We start from the raw sequence: 15,582 nt of genomic DNA on the forward strand, positions 1-15,582 counted from the left end.
CTTCATTTTATGCAGGAAGTGAGAATTTGTTTTGTAGTATCTGCATTGCAGAACGCCCTTTGAAGGCATCGGTAGTGAAATGGGAATTATTAATGACAGACGGTCTAAGACCCCGTATTATGGGAAATGTGGGACTTGGATCACACCAGTTCGATATCTCCACCACAGCACAACATGACTGGGGCATGTGTGTTAACCGCCAAACCGCACCTCTGACATCCTGGTGGTTTATAACAGCACTTTTGGGCACGCTGCACAGCATTCAAACACATTATCATTATGGAATATTGGAACATAATGAGGGAACTGTTTACACCACTGTAAAATACATCTATCCAGGCTGTGATATGAGCAGTCCTAGGGAATAATGACTCCTAAATGCATATCCATCCACATCCAGACAGGCAGGAGTGACGTTTTCACAAAAAAGGTTTGGCTTATTACAGTTAGTCTCACATTCACAAAAATGTTATATATTTCATAATACATTTGGATTTTATTAAATTCATACTTTTTCTTTTCACTGAAATCGCCTATGACGTATGTCACCAACAGTACCAGTCACTGCGTCGTTTGTTTTCTGCCCGATTGAAACTGCACGATGACTCACTAGCATTCTTTTTTACATCGTTCCAGGGTTAATATTTTATGTGCCTTACAGCACATTCTGCGTCTTTATTATAAGCTGTTCTGAATGGCAGCATTGTCATAAATTGCTGCTTCTTGGAGATTTAGCTTGGTTGTGAAAAACAGTAGTGCTGGTTCGGTGACGTGGATGTTCTTTCATAAAGAATCTGGGGCCGTGTTAAAAAGACCAGCAAGATTTTCTTTGTAAAAAAAGATTTTCTTTGGAACATTTACATTAAGTTGTTGACAGACGCTTTTATCCAAAGCGACTTAAAAACAAGGTTTGTTTGTCTCCTGAACAACATTGAGAAAAAGAAACGTTTACATAAGTTTCATTGTATTTTCTTGTATTCACACAATGTTATAGGGTATAAAAAAAATATTGTCTTAGGACGTGTTCAGACTTGACTTATTTTTTAAAGCTGCTAGTGGCTGTTTTACATTATAATCCTTTGGAGTAAACCGTGTTTTCAAACATTGAGAAAAAGAAACGTTTACATAAGTTTCATTGTATTTTCTTGTATTCACACAATGTTATAGGGTATAAAAAAAATATTGTCTTAGGACGTGTTCAGACTTGACTTATTTTTTAAAGCTGCTAGTGGCTGTTTTACATTATAATCCTTTGGAGTAAACCGTGTTTTCAAAAAACGTACTGAGCCATTTTCTGCAGCTCTGAGCGTCTTTTGTGGTTGAACACAAGTTGAAGTTCAACTTAATTGAAAAGTAAAGCTCTTATTTCACAGCTCCAAGCAATGACAGAGACCCGTCGTATCCATAACAACATGCGAGGAACGTGATTGATCGAGAACGCCCAAGGTCGAAAAAATTAAATGGCGGCCGAAACGGCCATTGGAGCAAAGTTTAAATGTACGTTTAATTTACACTTTCAACAACTTCTCATTGCATTTCTAGCGAGAAATTTGTATTGTAGTTTTTAGATATGTGATTAGTATATGTGATTAGTATTGCAAAGACGCTCTCTGTCGCCTTTGTCAACATTTTCTTGCCAAAAGAAAGAAGTCAATTCTGAACACGGCCTTAAAGACTTCACTTTAAAACAACATAATCTGTTAGTGTTTTAAACTGTTATATTAAACTCTAACATTTCTCTTCAAATTCCAAGAGCAGATTTTCAGAGCTCCACATCAAAGATGCTTTTTTGCTCCTATTAATATAAAATCTGTAAACATATCGTCTACTGTTCCTCATCTCTAGAAGCTGTTTTTCATGTTTGGCAGATGTCGCAGTTAGCTTTAAGACCGTTCGTTTTAACACATTGAGTAATTTACGCTTGTTCTTTTGCACCTTACACATCTCTCTCTCTCTCTCTCTCTCTCTCTCTCTCTCTCTCTCTCTCTCTCTCTCTCTCTCTCGCTCGCTCGCTCGCTCGCTCGCTCTCTCTCTCGCTCTCTGTTGCCTCGATGTCTTACTCATATACCGAGTGTTAATTGTTTTAGTTCTGTGATAGCAGACGACAGGTATTACATCTAATAGTTCTTTAGTCTAATGTCTCTCTGTTGCACTATAATGTTTAGTTGCTCAATGTTTTACCCTGTTTTTCAGGTTTATGTGTGTAGATGTACAAGTGAGTTATATGTGATGGGCGGAGGGATATGAGAGGAGGTCTGTGAATCTCAGATATACGGTCTGAATCGTTTCAAGACCAGCAGTTAGTAAATCAAAATGAAACAGGGACTCTGATCTTTTCGTGTGTGTGTGTGTGTGAGAGAGAGAGTTTGTGTCATTGTTAATATTCACAGCATCACTGGTAGGATTGCTCATAGGGTATAACTTATATCTTGTAACTGCTTGTGATGTTTGTGCTACAGACACAGTTTTAAGCTATCGGATGAATTTCCTCCTGGTGGACGAAACAATGGTTGCAAAAACGCCATAAACCTGCAATGGAGTGACCCGAGCCACATATTGCAATCTGAATGTTTGGATTTCATAGAAAAAATAAATAGACTAGGTTGAATTTGTGGTCTCCAAGAGTCAGTGGTGGACAGTACTCAGTGACCCAAAAATCAAAATTCGGTCATCATTTACTCACCCTCTTGTCATTATAAACCTGTTTGTCTTTCGTTCTTCTGCAGAACACAAAAGAAGTCATTTTTTGTACCAACATTCTTCAAAATATCTTCTTTTGTGTTCTGTAGGAGAAAGAAAGTCAAACAGGTTTGACAAGATGAAGATGACAGATAAATTATGAAAACATTTTTGCGTGAACTATCCCTTTAAGTATTTTTAAGTATCTGTACCTTATCAGAGTTCTTTGGAAAAATGTTACGTCACTACGCTGCACGTACGGTATATCATACTTTTTGTTCCACTATGTTTCATAAATAACCTATTTTAAATTCTTCTTCTTACCAGAATACAGTACAATTCAATTATAATACGTTCTTACCTTTACTCAAGTAAAGTATAATACGTAAAAATAAGAAAGTACTAGATTTTTTGTATACTTAAGTATTACAGCTAAAAAATCTGACATGTAGTGGAGTCAAAGTATGATAGCTGCTTTATAATGATGATTTAATGTAAAATCACTTGAAAATATACCTGATAGTAAAATACACTGCCCAGAGTACCCTAGCAACCACACAGTGATGCGCTAAACCCCATTCAGAATATCCAAGCAACTGCATAGCATTGTATCCTTGATTTTTGCACGAGCAAGCACCACTTGCATTCTAAACCTCAAATAATTGAGTTTGCTTCGCAAACGTGTACGTGTGTATTTGTAAGTGTAGGAGGATATATAATTGGTCACACAAGAGTAGATCCTATTGTACGTATTGATCTTCCAGCAGATGCATATGTTCCCAATGCAGCGCTGCTCTATTATAAAGATGCATCCGACTGTTGCTCACACACCGTCAAACAGACATGTGCCCGGGACCAATCAGACTTCGGCAGACTTTATCACGATTGGCTGAGAGCATAGTGTCATCAAACACATTTAAAGGGACAGTTAATCCGAAAATGAAAATATTGATCATCTATCAACCCTCATGTCACTCCAAAACTGTATGGCTTCGTTTGGTGCAACACGATAAGGAAAATGTTAATAGATGTACTGGACACTTTTGTTTGTGGAAAGCCACAAAATGACAAAAAATCCCTAAATTATAGTGACAGTATAGTCCATATGATCAAGGTGTCAGACACCTTGGTCCGTAAGTCAGAATTGGTTGAATGATGTGGAATAATGGAGCAGATAAATGCGGTCTGTTTCTAGGACGGTTGAAGTGAATGTGAAATTCGAGAGGCATTTGGACACTGTAAGTGTGCGCTGAGTGTATTGCTTCTGTTTCTGTTTTTAGAGGGATATGAATTATTGATACGCAGAAGATTTCCACCGGGAAGTGTATTCTCCAGGGAACACGCATACATACTGTTGGTCTTGAGAGCTTGGCCACTTATAGAAATGCTGGATGATCTGAAATTCACGTTGGTATGTTTCTGAAAAGCATAACTGATTCCAGACCTGCACTCTATGGCAATCCCACCATCACCTATTTTCAAGAAAAACTGACCCGATATTTGAATTGGTTGTATGGTAGTTTTAAACTACTCTTTAGTTTGATTTAGTCCTGTTTGTATTCTGTTTAGTCTGTGCTGGAGGGAAAGACATCCATGTGACAAAATCAGACAAAGATGCTCTTTTACACCCAGAATGAGCCACAAATTCATGATGCCCGCACGCTACATCATGCTATGAAGGGTTAAAATATAAATAAATCAAATTCATTTTTATTTCTGTTTTTAGCGTGAATTGTACTGGTTTTAATGGAAGCTATAACAGTCTCTGCGGGTCTCTGGTCTGGTTAATTATTATCCGGCAGATGGGAATGAGGCCCATAACACACAACATCAATACATTTTGTAATGGGTTTAAAGGCAAACAGCTGAGATAAAGAGATAAATCTGAAGAGACAAATCTTACATGAAACTGACTTTAGTATTGTGCACCACCTGCTGGTGCAACTGTGATTTCCATCTTAAACAGATGTAATGTAAAATGATGCTCATAGTAAAATAGGGAAAGTAGTCTTAAGTTTCAACCAAAATCTTAGTTTGGCAAGATAAAAACAAACCAGTGATTTACAAACGTAACTGTAATTTAATTGTAATTGTAATTTAATTTGTGTCACAACAACCATAATCAAAACAAATAAAGGTACCATTATCTTCCTTTCTACAGGACCCAAATATATTTGATATCTTTATTTCCACAAACAAACAAAAGACTGTTAGGATTTACGTGTTCAAGAAAAACCTCTGAAGCGTTTTATTAATTTAGCATGAATTTGATTAAATTGTTTATATGGTTTATAAATGTTTTTCTGACAATGATGAACAGTTCTTGTAAACACACTCGTGCTATGATTTTTATATGACAGCTTTTATTTCGACGTTTTAACCGTTCATTCCGCTTGTTCAACCACTAGATGTCGCGCTTTAGTAATCTGTTCTTGTGGCAAGCGGCTCATGTCGAACATTTCTGAATGGTTATCAACCAGCAGCTGTTTACCATTAAAACCAGTACACATTTTTTATGTGCTTTTGACATTTTCTGTAGCACTAAATGGCCTATATTAGTTCCCATCCATCAGATAACATCCCACATTAGAGTTTCCATTAACACCAATACAATTCCCATAAAATCCATTCGTATTTCTGTGATGTTTTCTCTTCTTCCACCCGAGAAGGTCAAATATACAGTCGCAGTTTCTAAAAAACGAACTGGACAGTATCTATAATTTTCGTACAGAAAATAAATACATTAAAATAATAAAAAAGACTTGCGTTTATCACTGTCTAGTGCTCATTTGTACTGTTCTGTATTAAGAAGTTATGAAAGTGCAATAGAATTTGTAATAAAATAGAATCTAATTGCAGTCTAAAAATAATCACATACAGTTAATGTCTAGTGGTCTACACGCACGCAAGCACGCACACACACATTATTTAAATACACTCCGGCTGGTTGCCTTTCCTGTCAGACACATTTTTTCCACTCGGGCTCCAAAGCTCCCAGACAAGCTGCCGGAGTCCCAGGAGATCAGGGAAGACGACGGCATGTGATCTGAAAGTACACTCAGATGTCATAGACTGTAGAAACACAACAATACTTCATATAGGCAGAGCGAGATACATTTCAGCTGCGAGTTTCTGTCCTTACTACTTTTTTTCACCACGGTACCATGTTTTATAAGACATGACACCTTGCTTGTCAGAGTATGAATTGGCTCGGTGCATGAATATACATTAACTGTCATAACATGTAGTTACGTGCGAATGTAATGTCTTCATGTACCAGTGCTGTACCATTGCACCACCAGCAGTACCTTTTTATATTTGCTTGTTTTAATCGTTTCAAACACGAGCTCAATTTTTTCATTTTCTTTCTCTGTACCATGTGTCTTGATTTAAGGATTTGTGGATATTTGTACCGGAAAGCAAAACAAAAATAAAGCAGTGGAAAATTTCCATAAGTTTCCATGCAATTGCAAAAATAGACATTTTGTGCAATAGAGATTCATATTTTCATAATTTATACTCTGAAACCTCCAGTCAACTCTTCTGTAAGATCTGGTCCATTATTCCATGCATTGAACCTTTATGCTTACTTCATTTCTCAGACAGATGGCAATGATCAAAACAGTGTTTTCACCACAAACAGACGTTTGCTGTTTCAGACCATCTGATGTAGAGCAGACCTCCTCACTATCTCTCTGTGTGTCGACCGTGCGCACATTTAGTGATTGGTTATATGACGGACGGTCACGGGTTGATGATGTATTCCCACGTGGAGCGCTGTAAATCCTGACCTGGGGAACTTAGTGTGTCGCCGTAATTAAATGGTTGTGATCTTACTCTATTTTGTAAAGACAGGTAATGTGCAATTTCAGAGATACGGAATAAAAACATTCAACATTTCGGGATTCATAGAATACCTGTTTTTGTCTTCACGGTAAACATCCTCATTTTAAAACCGTTTAAGCACCCTTTTGTGCAAAGTATTGAGTATTTTTCTTCGGGGAAAATATTTTTGTTTATAATATAGACATTCATAGATTATAATGTGTGACGTCGGTGTGTCCTTGAAAGTTGTGGGTCAATTAAAGTGACCTTTGTTTGTGATCTTGAACAATAAAAGACTTCTTTGTTGTAAACCTTTTGGGTTTAGGTGTGGACCCAGGTGGTCACACGGGTCACGTTAACCGATTATTGTGTCTTTCGGGGGGTAAGTGCTGGATAAAGCTGGTCAATTAAGTAAAGTGCTGTTGCTTGAGGGCCGGATTAGATGATCAGTCATTTGTTTATTGTTAAGGAAAAGAGAGCGAGTGAAAGATTTAAATGTGCATAACTGCCAAATGAACAAAAGAGCCTGTTAAACATGACTTCAAATTGAAAATGAAGTTAAAGAGCTTAACAGCTTTTATCATTTGTGTGTTTAAGAGATTGGTTCAGATAATTCATGCTTTGAGAGGAGTTTGAGCATCTGTCACAAAAACAGAATCATTCCAAAGTGTGAGCGATGGAAAAATACCGTAATGAGTAATGTTTCAGGCAGAAATCCGGATGGATTTACTGAGGAACCGTTTGACACAAGATGAAACATGATGACTCAAGTTTTACTGGAAAAGGTGCTCGAAGGGAGATAAACATGGCCTTCTAAAGAAACTCAGTCCGCTTTCAAGAACACCAGCTTCATCGGGAACTTCAACGGGACGAGTCTCCCTCTCTCTCTCTCTCTCTCTCTCTCCCTCTCTCATTGTGTGTAGGATTATTTTCAATAAGATCAGAGGATCATTCATGTTTTCTTCCAAGAATGTCTAGTTCGGTGCTATGGTTCCTTGTTTGAAGCCGAGTCAGAGGTCGTTGGTTTGCAGGACCACCCGTTTCCCTCCTTTCCGCACCTCCTGTCCTCCTCATCCCCGTCTCACCTCGTGAGGCCGTCCTCCTCAGCCCCTCTAATGCCTTACAGATGCCCGGACCAGTAAACACACCTCTCTCTGCCTCTCTCTATCTTTCTGAGCTTTTCTCAATCTGCCTCCCACCTTCGATCATAGACACTCCTGTAAATGCACAACGAAAGATATTGTCGGTTGGTGTACTTGCATATAAACAAAAGTTGTTTGATTGTTTGGAATATATGATCACTTAGATAGAAACACTTCAACAACGATTGGTGGACATACTTGTTTAAAAAAAAAAACGTAAAAAAGTATTACGTTTTTCTTGTATCGTATTTCACAGTAAAATAAAAACCGAAATTTCACGTCAAATTACACGTTTTTCCTTCTAACTTTTTTTTTAACCGTATTGCTCAGTTAAATTCCTATATTAATGTATTTCTTTTTCAGTATATTAATGTTTTTTGACCGTATTTCCAAAAATAATTCTGTAAAATTACAGTGTTTTTAGACTGCACTACAAAACTGGTTCTACTCTATCTTGAACTGGTTTGCTGGTTTAAGTGGCAAATAAACGTGGGGCTCTTCCTGTTAACACTTCTTGTTGGTTTTTTCCACTTATCATCTTAAGAACTGGCTACCCATAATGCCTTAAAGATATTGTGCTTCATTTTTGCTCTGGTCCTCAGTGGTTGTTGTTGTAAGAGAGGCGGGCGTGACTTTCCTGCCGTTAAAGACCCACTGGGACTAGTTAATCCAAAACTTTAAAACCAGCATACTTCCGTACCTAAAGTAGATTCTTTATAAACAACAAATGTCGTGTTTTTATCAATGCTCAGGATAACAAATACTACAAATCTTATTCATGAACAGCTTTACTTGATTGTCATTGTTTCAACCAAATTTGTGTGGGACCTGTTGCGTCACATTGGCCCCTCCCCTTTTTAAAATGAGTCACATTTAGTTTTCCTCGCAGCCTGGAACTAAATGAAAAGCTTGAGTGCCAAATGATGCCATAAAAATGCTTAAATGTTCTAAATGTAAAGTTTGTCAATGTTTTGGAGTGCACTACTTTATTTCACATACTACAAGCTAAACATCAATTTTGATCATTCTTGGAGCTTTGATAGTTTACAAATAGCACCAAATTTCATTTTATTGAATGTTTTAGAAACTACAAAACTACGTTGTACATGTAACCAATATAGATTATTTGTGAGGTTGTAACCATGGCATTCGGGAGCCGCTCAAGGAGTTTGTAACGCATCATGCGTGTAATTATACGGCAATAAATAATTGAACTTTATAGTGATGTGAATGAACAGGGCAGTGACCACTCGGCATGAGGCACATTTTATGTGTTTCTCTGTGTGAAATCGCCATCGTTCACTGGCGCTCACTTAATAGTGAACGTGGGACTTGTAAAGCCGAGAACTGTGGTTGTTTTGTGAAATGCTTTTGGGGCGACACAAGTGATGTTGTATATGACCTGTGGACAAACGGCAAAGAACTGTTAACCGTCACTTTTAATAAACACTGTCCACGCTAAACGCGGTCTGAAGCGATAAATGTGAGACATTTATTACACAATGTAGCGTAAAAACATTGACTGTAAGAAAATTTCATTGGTCTGAAGAGGTTTAGAAGAAATTCTTCACATTTGGCAGGCAGTGAATTCAAGCTATACCTTTTTTTTTATCGGTTATGTGTGTTCTTGGACTCAAAAGCTACAGCAACACCATACTTGCTAGACATAAAACATTGTCTCTATAAACCCCTCAAAAATGTATTTTTATATTCCATAATTGTTTTTATTTCTTGGTTTTGGATGCCAATAAAACTGACCAATCGGAGAACAGCAACACTTTGGCTTCCGACTCTGAATGGTTTAGTCTTTTATAACTAGATTGCACTGGCTTTTTTAGGATGTAAGTGGTACGTATTCATAAATGTCACAATCCTTCTTAATGCTGGCTGTTTCCTTTTAATGCCGTCCAGATAGCAGATCTTTCTGATTAGCGCTATTAGGACAGTGTCCTGCCCCTGCTATGGACAAAGGAGCTCATTCTGGATCGGGGCATCATAGTGACATCATAGCATCGGTCAGAAAAAGAGCGTATTCATTCCCCCACGGGAGCCACAAAGGAGGAGATTGAGCAGGAGAGGGATGTGGGGGAAAAGAAAGTTAGACGAGGGGAATGAGAAACGATGGAGGGCTTGTCATATTTTGGAGCGGATGGAGGAATGTGGATATTAGGAGCTACTGTCCCTGAGGGGTTTCTGGGGGAATACCAACCATTCATTGATGTGTGTACGCGTGCATGTGTAGGACATGATCAGAGAGCGTGCTGTCATACAGTTTTATAAAGTGTAACTCAATTTACTACAGTTTCAAGTAATAACTGCAATAAAAGTACACTTATGTAAAAGTTCACACAAAAATAGTTGTGTAAAATTGATGCGTAGACTCACTGTAAAACACAGTTGTAAATGTACAGAATTATTTTGAAATAAAAAGTCAAATTCCAGACTGCAATAGACTGCAAATTCATAAGTTGGGTGTAAAATAACAACGAAAAAAAATAATTTTATATCACAAAAAATATATTTAAAAAAATTGTTCTGGCAACCCAGCTGCTGTTTTCTTACAGTGTAATTGCATAATGTTAAATATTAAATATTGTATAAACGTGTGAATTTTGTATTTATTGGACAAGTCACATTTGTTGAAAGCGTGGATAAGCATATACGTACCTGGACTGCACCATTTTTTTATGTGAAGCTCCTAAAGAACTATAAAACCCGTTGGAAGAATAAATAGTATTTATAATAATACTTATAATAGTGTTTTTTATTATTAGTAAGTTTAACTATTTACTTTTAGGATTACAAAATATTTATAATAAATACACTGTGCTTTGTGAAAACAAATGGCTGTAATCAAACCACCTGCAGTTTTATATTAATTGGAATGCACAAAAAAAATCGCATTTTGAAAATAAACTCTTCAAATATCTTTTCTCTTATTTTTTTTAAATTAAAGACTATGAACAGCTTGTTCATCACATGAAAAGTCAGCAGACTGCAGTGTGTGCTTGAGTCTCTGAGCCTGAGATGTCATACTGAGCTTTTATTTATATCAAATACGTGGACGTGCGTTTCAAAAGATCTAGTTGAAAGTGCTTCGCGCAGATTTGAAACACTGGTGATGCAGTTTAGTGTTTTTGGAGGATTTGGGTGATGTTGGTTATTGATGTCCTGTACTTTTTGTGATGGTACACGAACCTGATCGGACATACAATTTTAACCTAGTAAACGAGCTTAAACATATCCTGTTGAATAATGGTGAATGAGGGACCCAGGTCATATCAAGAGGTCAAAAAATAAACGAGAACATAAATTTGTTTGTATTGTTGTCCTATAACCAATGTCTCCTGTGTGTGTGTGTGTGTGTGTGTGTGTGTGAATGCAGAAACAGTACGTTTATCAAAAGGTGTCTTAAATGTTTATGTACATTTGGTAAATTTTGTGTGTCTGCATTGGCTCTCCCCTGAAGAGAGTCACACACATGTCACTCACGGCGATCTATCAATCGGGGCGTGTTAATAAGTCCGCCCTCTTAATCCCAGAGTAGCGGATGAGATGAACGAAGGGAAGAAGGGATGGAAAGAGCTCTGTTTGGGTCACATGATCAGATATTGTGGAGATAGCAGCTGGCCCCTTCGCTCATAACACACACCCACTCAAACGCACTTGCTCCCTGTCCCGGCACACATATCGCTCTCAATGGATCTATAGCGCGTGTGTGTGTGTGTGTGCACGGGTGTGTGTGTGACAGCTGAAGGACATTGTGTTTACTGCAACTCACCATGTCATTCTGCTGTTGCTTGTTTTACAGGGATTATGGATCCAAACGCAAGTCAGGTAAGAAATCCTCTTCGTTTTTCTTTTTTAAACCTGTCACATCAGTTTCAAACCTGTTGCAAGAAAGTACCAACCGGTCTCTTCACTAACTCAGCATGCCCTCTGTGTTCCTGCGGCACTGGATGACTTGCTTTTTTGCGTTCGGCTTAAGGTAGCACAGGGTTGGACTGCATTATGACTGAGATTCTTTAGAGATTTGGACGTGACTCAAAGGTTTGCCGAGCTGCGGGGGTGTCAGCTGTAAAAGGTTCGGAAAGAAGAGGTGGGTTTTGGAGGAACGCCACATGAAAGTATGTGCATTCGTACCACTGTTGCCAGAGAGGATCCTGCCAATTTGTCCGACTGACAGGCAGCTTAGGGTGAGGCAGCATAGGAAGTTAAAACCATTCAGCAGACCATGTTTAGCAGCTGGCACCGTGTCCCGTTCTGTAAAATCTCATTTGATTCTTATGATATGTTGAAATACGTCAGGTTAAAGTGTCCTCAGCACTGGGGTTGTGTTTACTCCTTTTCAGAGGTACGCGAGGGTATAATTAATAATATGTTTGGTATAGATGGTTTTTGCTAGATTTATGGGAGGGATTGGAGCTTCCGTTGCATATCAAGCCAGTATGTGTATTGTGGCTAATAACCACACACGTGGGCACTAATGTAATATGAATATGAGTAAGCATTGGAGTTTCCATCTTGTACACACACACACACCATTTTTTGAAACATTTTCCATTTTTGAACTGCTTGCTCTCCGCTTTAACATGCACAGTCAATTTCCTGGGAACGTGTAGAATTTATTTAGATTTATTTTTATTTTATGGGAGTTGAAACCTGTAATTTATTTCAGATTTGGGCTGGGTATCGATTCTGCTGTTCCGATTTACATTCTTCTTTAAATTAATAATTTTGCAATAACTATAACTACTGAAACCTCAGATGTGCAGATTCACAGTTTTTTCAGGAAATGGAAAAAACACTGTACTTTTTAAATGAATAAATACCGTGTGGCCAAAGTTGACAAGCACTTTAAAATTATTTTTAGAATAACCGAAAGGGCAACTGCCAAATGTGTAATTGTATAGAATTGCGCATATAATGATTTTTATTCGCTTACGTAACTTACCATGCCAACATGCAGCACCGCATGCTACAATAAACTCTATTAGCACATCAAGAATGACATAATTCTTCAAGACCCTAAAGAGCTTGGTTTGGCTTGTTAGGTCTTATTCCAAAGGGAGAGGCCATCTTGACAAGCAGATGGGTTTAAGACACTTAAGCCTCAAATAGGGATCAGTTTGGACTGATTCTGCCAGAAGACCGTCTTCTTAAAACTGTGCTTATGTCTGCCCCGACCACCTGTTCTGAAGTTCAGCACCCTGAGGATTAAATCAATTGTAAAAATCTTGGTCAGACCGACAAGAGTGTTATCCAGCCCTTATGAAGGGGGAAGTTACAATAAGGCTCATTTAGTAACTCATTTACTAATTTGTCGTTTAGCAGAGACGTTTATCCAAAGTAAATGACGTTGAAATTATTTTAGAGCCAATCCCCTGGAGCGACCTTCTGGCTAAGCGCCTGGCTCTAGACCAACCTTTAACAATAATCCATTAATGCACGTTTGATCCTAGGGTCAGCCGAGAGTGACTATAGCGTCCTACTGTATAGATGTATAAATGTAGAGTCATGGGTTCAAGGTCCTGGAGATGGATGGATTGATAAAACACTGTTATTCGCTTCGGAACACCCTTAGGGTTGAAACCACAAGGCTTTACAGCATTAAGAAAACCCAACCCGTTTTAAAGACACCAGACTATACCGACCCATACACAAGACATTACCTATTGAATTAGCAAAGACCTGGCAAAAACCAAAGCACATCCTAAACATTTATCAGATCATTTCCTCCTGTTTTCCGCCCCTGCGCCTTGAACCCAAAATCTAATTTCACATCTGCTTGGGCAGTTTCCAACTGCCAAACCCTCAGAGAAAGTCAATTACAATGAGAAACTTATATCCAGATGTTTAGGCTGACAGGAGATGGGAGTAATCATACTGAATATGTATTTAGGTAGATCAGGTGACAACAACAGGATATTCTTGACTTATAACTACAGTACAGAGGTTATCACAGATAAACGCAAAATCTTAAATGTACAGAATTAACACAATCTGAAAAATATCAAGTAAATTAACCTCAATTTGGCTAATAAAGGACCCTTAAAATCTGACGAAGAACTAAAAGCAACCTCAGAATCCAACACAATCTCACAACAATTTTGAACTTTTTTACGAGGTAGCAAATTTGTATGAATTCCTACGATCTCATACATTTTGTTACGATTTGCGATGTTCGTTTTAGTGCGATTTGCGTCAGTTACGGTTAAGTTTATGGTTAGGGCCGGGGCTTCAGTACTGCTTTTTCCAATAATCGTTTTTTTTACGATTCAGATCGTTATAATAGTTACAAATATCAATAGGTAAGGCTGTCAAATGATTAATTGCATCCAGAATAAAAGTTTATGTTTACATATATCAGTATATGTGTATTTATTATAATTTACATTTATTTATTTATATGTACCAATTATATATTAGGGGAGTGAGGGGGTGAATGGCGTCGGCTGGAATTGGGTCAGTCAGACAGACCCTGTTTACGTGGCAGAATGGGTTCAGTGTGACGTCGGACTAGCTGTGGAGGAGTCGAGGGTCCATACGAGAAAGAGAGAGAGCAAGAGAGAAAGAGAGAGAGCAAGAGAGAGAGAGAGAGAGAGAGGGGCGTGTGAAACTGATGGGAGTTTTAGTGGAGAGGAAATCGTTTTTGACGAATGGTCATGCACATGTTTGTGTATGTTTGCATGATGTGCATTTGTCTAAAGTAAGGGCTTTAAATTGATTGGTGTGTTTTCTCTACACATTGTTTTTTGAATGTCAGTTAAACCTGTTGTTTAGAAAAAATGTATGACTGCAAAATAAAAAAAGTGACCGTAACCTATAAAAAATGTAAATAGATATATTTTTACATAAAATGCATCCCTCCAGGTTAAATTAACCCATTACAACAGGCCCAAAAACTGAACTAGAGGACATACAGTGTGGTTATATTGACTACTGCATTTTTAAAGACGAGCATGTATATGCACAGAAAATCACACGCGCCAAATGTGCACGTTGTTTGACATTTGTTTTGTTGTTTGAAGTTGTTTTAAGCTTTCCTGACCTCCATGCCAAACAACACACAACTGGTCAGCATACGGTTTGATTTTATTCTGTTGATGTTTCTGTAATTTGCAGCCTGCACGCTGAGCATTCATCGCCAACAAATGGATACAATTCATAATGTTCAAAACAACAACAATTTTGTAGAGACAGGCAAATGCAGGGATGCTCGTTCCAACAAACGTTCAAATTAAAGTTTGTCCACAATCAAATACGGTACATGAGATATTACAATAGATGTGAGATGAGGTGCATACAGTGCATGATAATAAATGAAAGATCAGGTAACGCACGCAGTTTCTGCCAATCTCATGTTAATCTTGAGTACCGATACAGTAGTATTGCAAACGTCGTATCTTCGAAGAGTATTTAGTTTGATCAAATGTATAAAAGAGAGATTCAGCGGTACGATTATTTCCGGAAAAACACGAGCAGCTGGAGACAGGCAGGGGGATGGAACCACAGCAAGAGCACACTACACATCATCAGATGAATCCCTTCGTGTTTTGTACATTATGCACGTACACGCCAATTGCCAACAAAACACAGACATATGACTTAGTTTGACTTACCGCGTGCGGTTCATGTCCGGCATCTTTAGCACTGGGCCCGCGCCAACTATCAGTTTCAAACGATCTCCAAATCCAACGTAATATACACCGTTTACAAAACATCCATCACTGAAAATCTGTGAACAAAAAAACACACCTCAAACTTCTCTCCCTAGAAGACAGCACGTACAACAGTGTAAAGAAGTCTGAATGCATGACAAAGCATGTTACCCCATCTTAAAATGACTCTAACCATAACTACAAACCAGAATGTCAGAGACTTTCTTGCATCTATCTTCAGAAATGTAGTTATCGTAATACCAAAGGACAGCTCC

At 38.0% G+C, this 15,582-nt stretch overlaps 1 protein-coding gene across 2 annotated transcripts in view; it reads left to right on the forward strand.

The window, feature by feature from the left end:
• Positions 1–15,582, forward strand: part of sh3pxd2aa (SH3 and PX domains 2Aa) — a 74,632-nt gene that overhangs the window by 30,477 nt on the left and 28,573 nt on the right. For both annotated transcript variants that reach the window (XM_079461491.1, XM_079461492.1), the window contains exon 6: positions 11,458–11,483. In XM_079461491.1, coding sequence (XP_079317617.1) covers positions 11,458–11,483 — 26 coding nt within the window. The remainder of the gene's footprint in view (positions 1–11,457; positions 11,484–15,582) is intronic.

This window comes from Barbatula barbatula (assembly GCF_947034865.1).
Source record: "Barbatula barbatula genome assembly, chromosome: 8".
NCBI classification, from domain to species: Eukaryota; Metazoa; Chordata; class Actinopteri; order Cypriniformes; family Nemacheilidae; genus Barbatula; species Barbatula barbatula.